The sequence below is a fragment of the Anguilla rostrata genome, chromosome 6 (genome assembly GCF_018555375.3).
Source record: "Anguilla rostrata isolate EN2019 chromosome 6, ASM1855537v3, whole genome shotgun sequence".
Lineage (NCBI taxonomy): Eukaryota > Metazoa > Chordata > Actinopteri > Anguilliformes > Anguillidae > Anguilla > Anguilla rostrata.
This window is the reverse complement of record NC_057938.1, coordinates 473181-481647: the sequence shown is the minus strand read 5'-3', so window position 1 is coordinate 481647 and position 8467 is coordinate 473181. Positions and strand designations below refer to the sequence as shown.

The following is an 8467-nucleotide window of genomic DNA, read 5'->3' as shown; positions in this document are numbered from 1 at the left end:
TGATGTTCCCCTTGTTGAATGCATGCGAGGCGCTCCAGAGGGTTAAAGTTCAGCCCACAGCTGAATGAGAGGAGCAGCTGAGAACTTCTAATGACTTCCCAATGTTATAGGAATGTTATAGGAATGTTGGTGTTTATTGGGCCCAGTAGACTTTGTCGATTTGTCAGTAGGCTTTTGAAAATGATAACTGACGGTATTTACATTAATGAAGTATTACCACAGCTTGTGTGTTTATATTTATGATATGATATTTGTATGTCAAATTGCTTTGTATATCAAAATATATACATAGGTTTTCTTGTGAGATAGAAAAAGACTGTGGTTTGCTGACCTTCAGGAATACTGAAGTTGGCCTTCCTCATTTCAGGAAAAAAAATGAAATGTTGCTTTTTATTTTTTATTTTTTAAAACTGAACCTGTGGTCTTGTACAGCCCCAGGAGCAGACTAGCAGGCCGGTTTGGGAAGCAGCCCACTTGCTTGACACTTTGTTTCTCTTTATTTTCAGATAATATAAAGCATGAGCCAAGCACAACAAATATAATATTTCAAAAATGGTAATTAGATGTGTACACTCAATATATGGTGGAGTGACTAGGACCATTCAAATGGATTATTAGGTTTGTAAGATAATAGTACATACATTGATGGTATTAATGTGTGTGGCCTGCTTAGCAGTGTAATTTGTTAAAAATCATTAGTGTTTTTTCTAGTGTTGGTGTGTCAGAGGGCTGAAGCTGGTTTTGGTCTCGGGGCTGATAGTACTGAAGCTGGTTTTGGTCTGGGGCCTGATTGAGCGGAAGCTGGTTTTGGTCTGGGGGCTGATTGAGCTGAAGCTGGTTTTGGTCTGGGGGCTGATTGAGCTGAAGCTGGTTTTGGTCTGGGGGCTGATTGAGCTGAAGCTGGTTTTGGTCTGGGGCCTGATTGAGCGGAAGCTGGTTTTGGTCTGGGGGCTGATTGAGCTGAAGCTGGTTTTGGTCTGGGGGCTGATTGAGCTGAAGCTGGTTTTGGTCTGGGGGCTGATTGAGCTGAAGCTGGTTTTGGTCTGGGGGCTGATTGAGCTGAAGCTGGTTTTGGTCTGGGGCCTGATTGAGCGGAAGCTGGTTTTGGTCTGGGGGCTGATAGGGCTGAAGCTGGTTTTGGTCTGGGGGCTGATTGAGCTGAAGCTGGTTTTGGCCTGGGGGCTGATAGAGAGCTGAAGCTGTTTTTGGTCTCAGGGCTGATAGTACTGAAGCTGGTTTTGGTCTTGGGACTGATAGTACTGAAGCTGGGTTTGGTCTGGGGGCTGATGGAGCTGAAGCTGGATTTGGTCTGGGGGCTGAGAGAGCTGAAGCTGGTTTTGGTCTGGGGGCTGATTGAGCTGAAGCTGGTTTTGGCCTGGGGCTGATAGAGAGCTGAAGCTGATTTTGCTCTGGGGCTGATAGTTTTGAAGCTAGTGTTTAGCAGGGTGTCCTACTGGAAGCTATTAATTGATATTCTGGCCAGTTTCTCTTAATTTATTTTTAGATATAAATTTGGTGTCCAACATGGGACTGAGCTTGTCCAATTCACATCATAATTTTGAATGGCCACATATCTGCAAAATCAGCCATGTTCCTGTGTGAACCTTACTGCTGGTTTAGGAGCATGTAGACAGGAACATAATTATTATTTGCATTTTCCTATCAGGACAGTCTGTTTATAAACTCTTATTGTATATAAATAAAGACTGATATCTACATGAGTCTTCAATGGGATCAGGGAATATTATCCTCAGAAATATTTACCTTATAAGCAAACCATTTCTGCTTGTCATTTTCATAAAGTTTAAACTTCTGTAAGAGTGGTGAATGTGCCACTTTTTCGGTTGCATTGGACCAAATTTGTTTTGTATTGTTTATATTTGTCTTAATATCTGGCCAACATTTGTTTGCAGAAATGTTTCTTTTCAGAACATCACTCTGGTGCTGAAAACAAGTGGAGATTTTCGCTCGAGTGAAAAGAGTTACAGACAGCTCTAAACTCACACTTTATCATGTTACTTTATGACCATTGAGATTTGATGGATCTTTTTTCCCCAAGAATGAAAATGAGAATCCTGTACTGTTGATTATTAGAAAGTGTTAATTGGTTTGAGCAGGTAGCAGGTCTGTTTTATGTAATTTTGTAGAAGTGGTTTGATACTAATAAAGCCTGTTTCCGGCTGAAGCGCATATCGTGGTGTGAAATGATTGATGAACCCCTCTGCATTCGTTCTGCAGGGCGATCAGAACTCTGCTAAACAAATGCTTCCATTCCACTGAACTTGTTAGCTTGTGAGTGGAACAGTGAGCCACATGAGCCATGAGATGAGCGGGTAAAGCCTAGCGCCAGGCCTCAGGTTAGTCCGTGGCTGTTTCTCAGTAAGCGTTCTTGTCTGTACTTGTGTTCTTGTTTCCTTGTGAAACGTCATCTTTTGTGGCCCAAGTCCTGTTCCAATACTCAAGTTCGCATTTCGCCAAGAATGGTTAAAATTCCTGGAAGTGTTCTTGACACGCCCATTTTACCGAGGATGCATCGGTTGGTAACTTGTATGAACTTGACAACACAAATATCCCAGCATTCATTGCGCAATGGCAGACGAGACCACTGAACGGTCACAATTATATTGTATATGTTATAATAACTCAATTTCAGCTCATTTTAACCATACAACATATAAGTATAAAGTATAAAAATTTAATTCGGCTCTAATTCAGTTTAATCTGTTACCTTAGAGACCAACTCATAGCCAGAGGATAGTAGCAGTCTGGCAGAGAGCAGTAGGAGCTCCATGGGTTGCCTCTCTCTCTATTGAAATGAGGGACTTCCTGTGAGAATGCCGTGGGACTGCCCTGATTGGTGTAAATCCGGGGAACTCATAATGATGTCACAACCCAATAGATATCTCCCACGACCCTAAGTAAGGTTTATTTTAGAGAGTAACGAGACCCCTGACATGGACTCCAGCTCTAGATCTGTGTTTGAATCCTGTTTGTGAGGCAGGGTGTGTGCTTGTGATTAGCTGGGGAATTAGATTCCATTTGGATTAACACACATGAGAGAACTGACAGAACCTGAAGAACAGGGCTGGTGGAAAACTGTTAGCAGATCATCCAATCAAACCCCAGTGTTACAATGCTGCTCGCTGTAGGAAGTTTTGTTCCTGATAATCAGGTGTGTCTAACAGGAAGAGCTGTTTCTCACAGGTAGATGCTTTAGTAACATCAGGGACCTGTTAATACAATTTCAATCTATATTTTTAAGAAATACAGGATTTTCTGATAACATAGACAAAGAAAAAATACCAAGACAAAGAGAGATTTGAGTCTAATTTTAAAGACAGTCCTTAGCTGCAGTTTGTTGTGACAGCAGTAAGTAAAAGTGAAAATAAACTACAGATTTAGCAGAAATCATTACTGAGTGCAGAACAAACTGAGGCAGAATGGCGTCTGGATCTTCTCCCCTGGAAGAGGAGCTCTCCTGTCCTGTGTGCTCTGAAATCTTCAGGGATCCTGTTGTCCTGAGTTGCAGTCACAGCTTCTGTAAGGCCTGTCTGCAGCAGTACTGGGAACAGAAGGGATCTCGGGAGTGCCCAGTGTGCAGGAGAAGATCTTCTATGGATCCACTTTTCCCTAACCTGTCTCTGAGGAATATCTGTGAGGCGTTCTTAAAGGAGAGAAGTCAGAGAGCTAAAGCAGGATCTGAAGAACTCTGCAGTCTGCACAGTGAGAAACTCGAACTCTTTTGTTTGGTGGATCAAATACCCGTCTGCGTTGCCTGTCAGACTTCTACAAAGCATGAAAACCACGAAGTGCGACCAGTTCAGGAGGTTGCAGAAGAGTATAAGGTAACTGATTTATAACAGAATTTAGACATTTATAATCTTATTATCTCATCTAATTTTTATCTCCTTTTTGTTTCTTGTAATCGGTATTAATTGTCTGTAGTTCACAAAGTGATTGAGTGAATTCATAGTGATTAAAAAATACTTTGGATTTTGAAGTTGGGTTTTTAATGCTGCTTTTTATCTACTGAGACCTAATAGAAGCTTATCGAACAGCTTAACTGAAAACATGAAAATGTGTGTGAAAGAAATATAATTCATATTTAGTATGAGTATATTTTCATGATTCAGATTGATTCAAAATGTAGTTATCAAGCCTGATTGCATTTTGAGCTCCTGACTACGTGTCACATGACTGAAAGAGAGAGACAGGAGGGAGGGGCAAGAGTGTGGAGACATTCTCAGAGCTGTGTTTGGGAGCAGTGCTCAGCATGGGACAGTAGGGGTCAAAGTTCATGCCTCAGATATATGTGTCTGACACAATGTGGCCTTAAAGGACAGATCACTGATAAAGTGTCACTATAGACTAAAGATACAGCACATCTAACTTTTAACATTTCCATTTCAAAACATTAGTAACTTGAATTTTACCAGTAAAAACAGAATATTAGTGTTGTAATTTGCTGAAGTTATACTTGTTCACCTGGCATGTCTGATCATAGATGCTATGCACCCGATATGTGTCTGAGTGAACACATTGTCTAATCAGAAACTGTGACCAGAGTCTCCATTCTGGCTCCCCTCTGTCTGAGCAGGGGCTCTTGTGCTGTCTGTCTAGGCAGTGAAGTTTATTGTCGGTCTGTTTCCTCATTAAAGTGTGGACTCTGTCATTTCTATCCAGGAGAAACTCAGGACTGCACTGGCTCCACTGCAGGAGAAGCTAAAAGCCTTTAATGAAGAGAAACTAACCTGTGGTCAAACAGCAGAGCACATCAAGGTACTGTACTGAGGCCTTTAAATCACAGTGCTGATAATGCAGAATTGGATTATACTGAAATGATGGTGAATAATGTTTATTTCAGAGCCAGGCCCAGCACACAGAGAGACAGATAAAGATGGAGTTTGAAAAACTTCAGCAGTTACTAAAAAACGAAGAGGCAGCCAGGATCACTGCACTGAGGGAGGAAGAGGAGCAGAAGAGTCAGATGATGAAGGAGAAGATTGAGAAGATGACAGAAGAGATATCATCCCTTTCAAAACAAATCAGAGCCATAGAACAGGAGCTGGGAGCTGAAGACGTCTCATTCCTGCAGGTAAGACCTGTTCACTCTGTGTCTGCAGGACTCTACACAAACTGCTGTTAATGCTCACACACATTCATTTATAGAATATAGTTTTCTTGTTAACGTTATAGTCATCGTCAGAGAGAGTCATTAGGTATCAGCAGTTTAGAGTCACCGGTTAGCCTAACCTGCATGTCTTTGGACTGTGGGAGGAAACCAGAGTACCTGGAGGAAACCCACACAGGCAAAGGGGCAAAGGGAGAACATTCAAACAGGCCAGAATTCGAACCCAGGACCTTCTTGCTGTGAGGAGACAGTGCTTCCCACTTCACCACTGTGCTGCTCTCAATGCGGCCAATATTTCACTAATGTTCCACATTTTAATGTCAAAAGCACAAAAAGACCAGATTGCAGTGATCAGCTAAAGCTATATTTTAGCCTAAAGTAGTTACTCAGGCAGAATCAGCGCCATGTCCTGGAGCTCAGTAGGAGTGAAGCACCAGGCCACATTAAAGCAGGCATTTACATGATCATATGAAATACACCGTCTAACGCGAACAATTAAAAATGCATTTTAACAACTTCAATTTTTTTCTGTTCAGAATTTATTTTTACAAACACATGAAAGTATTAATGAATACTAATAAGTTTTTCATGCAGCCCTAATTGCAGTTGCTATATGGTACATGATACCACAAACAAATAGATATCCCTGTGACGTACGTTTGGCTGACTGACCAATAGTTCATGCACCGCTGGCATGAACAGGACCTTGCAGTCAAGCCAGAGTGTCAGGGGCAGTTACTGTAAGCAGTCTGGCATAGAGCAGTAGGAGTTCCATGGGTCGCCTCTCTCTCCATTGAAATGAAGGACTTCCTGTGAGAACGCCGTGGGACTGCCCTGATTGGTGTAAATCTGGGGAATTCATAATGATGTCGCAACCCAATAGATATCTCTCACGACACAAACTTGGGTTTGTGCACCTCTGCCCTGAACCACGATTCATATAAACTTGCAAATATCATCAAATCTCTATGAAGCGTTGTCAAGCAGTACGATTATATTCTCCGGTTTGCAGGTAGTGTTTTTCTCCAAAATACAAGTTTATCATCATCCTACATCTGCACATTATACACATAAACAACTATGGTGAAGCAACACATTTAGTTTCTATGTCATAAGTCATACGGAAGCCATGTTCAGTACCATACAGTCATATATTACTGTGGTAACAGTTTTAATGAACTGAGTATTGGCTACAGTGGTAATAATTCACTCTCCTTATTTTAGAGCTACAAGGACACCCACATCAGGTAAGCAAACTCCATCCTCTCTCATCAGGTTAAATATCAGAAGTAGTTTATTAGCATTGTGGTGATCTATCAGTGATGTGGAATGTGTTTGAAAAGCCTCTCTCTCTATGATAATTACTGCTGCTTTAAAATATTAATATGATGAATTTAATATTTCCCCTCTAATATAAAAACACTCCCCCCCCCCGCCTGTAAGTGTGTGTCCCTCAGTGGGGTCGGGCTGCTTCATATCTGGCAGCCAGTGGGGTTGTGTGGCAGAATGCTGGGAGGGATGGAGCCATTTTCTTTATAGAATGAAGATCTGATGTTGCTGCTCATAATCTTCTATGGTATTGAAGCCACGCCCACAGCACAAGTGACTCCTGAATATTATTGCAGAGCCCAGTGCACACTGGCGGATCCAGAAAAGGTCTCAGGAGCGCTGATTGATGTGGCCAAGCACCTGGGCAATCTGATGTACAAAGTGTGGGAGAAGATGAAGGGGACTGTTCAATACAGTGAGTACTGGGGGCAGGGAGCTCCACATTGTCACTGTACAGGGGGAATCTTCAGCATCCTTTCCACAAGCTGATAAAGCCAGTCAGAGTTATATTGGTCCTGTCTGCATAAGAGCCCTGGAGTGAAGAGACTGAGCACCAGTCCTTAATGTCACTGATGCTCATAATAAAATGCTGCTTTAAGAGTGATACTGTATTTAAGGGGAAGGACAGGAGCTACACAAACACTGACAGGCTTTGCTCCCTCTTATAAGGATTTTACAATGTGAGATTTCTGAAATATTATTTGCATTTAGTTATGATGCTTCTCTCACACATGTATCTGAGCCTATAATGGTTATTTTTGTGAAACCCAGTTTATATCATTATGAGCCCATTGTCTCTAATGGTTTCCTTTGTGCAGATCAGTGCTGACGTCTCATTCTCTGTCCCTTCAGCTCGTGTGATTCTGGACCCAAACACAGCACATCCCCTCCTCTCACTCTCTAAGGATCTGACCAGTGTGAGATGGAGTGATGAGAGACAGCAGGTTCCTGATAATCCAGAGAGATTTGATGGGTGGCAGTGTGTGCTGGGCTCTGAGGGATTCAGCTCAGGGAGACACTGCTGGGATGTAGAGGTGGGAGGTGATGACTGGTGGGTGGGTGTGGCTAAAGAGTCCTTCAGCAGGAAAGGGGATGTGGATCTGAGCCCAGAAGAAGGAGTGTGGGCTATAAGGCAGCAAAGTATGGAATACGTAGCCCTGACCGCCCCAAATTCAGACCTCACTGTGCAGGGGGAACTCCAGAGGGTCAGAGTGCAGCTGGACTGGGACAGGGGGGAGGTGTCATTCTCTGACACCAGTAACAACACTCCTATCCTCACTTTGAAACACTCCTCCACTGAGAGACTGTTTCCATTATTTGCTTGTAAAGTAATAGGGTCACATTTGAAGGTTCATCCGCTGGAGGTATCTGTAGCAGTGGGATAGCACTGTGGGATTGTGGGTAAAGATCATGTCTAAATGATTCTGTGTTTGCAGACAATATTGACATTCAGATATTAATCTAGTAATGAAATGTATATTTCATGATAAGCGTGTTGCTTCTTTGACATAATCTCATAATGTTAATTTAGTGAGTAAAGCATTTAATTGTGTGTTGAGCTGATTGGTCGTACCTGCAGCACAGTACCCTGAGTACAGAGGAGAGACTGAGTCTCAGAGCACTGCAGGGAGATCAGAGCTTTTCACTGCTTACCTGCATCATGGACCAGCACTGCATGGTTACTGAGCAACATGATAGAACATCATCAGATAAGAGGTCCTGCTGTACTTATGAAACACTGCACAAATAAACTGCTGTACCTCATCAACATATGCAGTCTGTCTGTCCGTCTGTCTGAGTATGTGTACAATCTGTCTGTCTGTCTGTGTGTATCTCTGCATGCAGTCTGTCTGTCTGTCTGGATCACAGTGTGTAGTCTGTCTGCCTGTCTGTCTATTTGGCTGTCTGTGTATATAGTCTGTCTGTCTGTCTAACAGTCTGTCTGTGAGACATATACAATTTGTTTGTCTGTCTGTGTCTACAACAGGAAGCGAGGTTCATCACTTC

At 42.5% G+C, this 8467-nt stretch overlaps 2 protein-coding genes across 6 annotated transcripts in view; both read left to right on the top strand.

The window, feature by feature from the left end:
• The window catches only part of LOC135258109 (neuronal growth regulator 1-like), a 27264-nt gene extending 25079 nt beyond the window's left edge, over nt 1-2185 (top strand). For 3 of the 5 annotated variants that reach the window (XR_010330869.1, XM_064341362.1, XM_064341363.1), the window contains exon 8: nt 1-2185. This exon is cut by the window's left edge. The gene's annotated coding sequence lies outside the window, so the exon portion shown is untranslated. The other 2 variants (XR_010330868.1, XR_010330867.1) reach the window with 2 other exon arrangements.
• Nucleotides 2186-2922: 737 nt separating this feature from the next.
• Nucleotides 2923-8230, top strand: LOC135258110 (E3 ubiquitin-protein ligase TRIM35-like). The gene is made up of 6 exons (XM_064341365.1): nt 2923-3845; nt 4684-4779; nt 4865-5095; nt 6384-6406; nt 6757-6875; nt 7313-8230. Exons 1-6 carry the CDS (start codon nt 3441-3443, stop codon nt 7843-7845), a joined length of 1407 nt encoding a protein of 468 aa, XP_064197435.1. The 5' UTR covers nt 2923-3440; the 3' UTR covers nt 7846-8230.
• The last annotated feature ends 237 nt before the right edge of the window (nt 8231-8467 follow it).

Excerpts from the sequence above, each read along its gene's own strand:
- LOC135258110 (XM_064341365.1), top strand. The coding sequence starts at position 3,441 with ATGGCGTCTGGATCTTCTCCCCTGGAAGAGGAGCTCTCCTGTCCTGTG. Across the intron at positions 6,407-6,756 it reads ACTCCATCCTCTCTCATCAG|AGCCCAGTGCACACTGGCGG; the intron begins GTTAAATATCAG and ends ATATTATTGCAG. Across the intron at positions 6,876-7,312 it reads GAAGGGGACTGTTCAATACA|CTCGTGTGATTCTGGACCCA; the intron begins GTGAGTACTGGG and ends CTGTCCCTTCAG.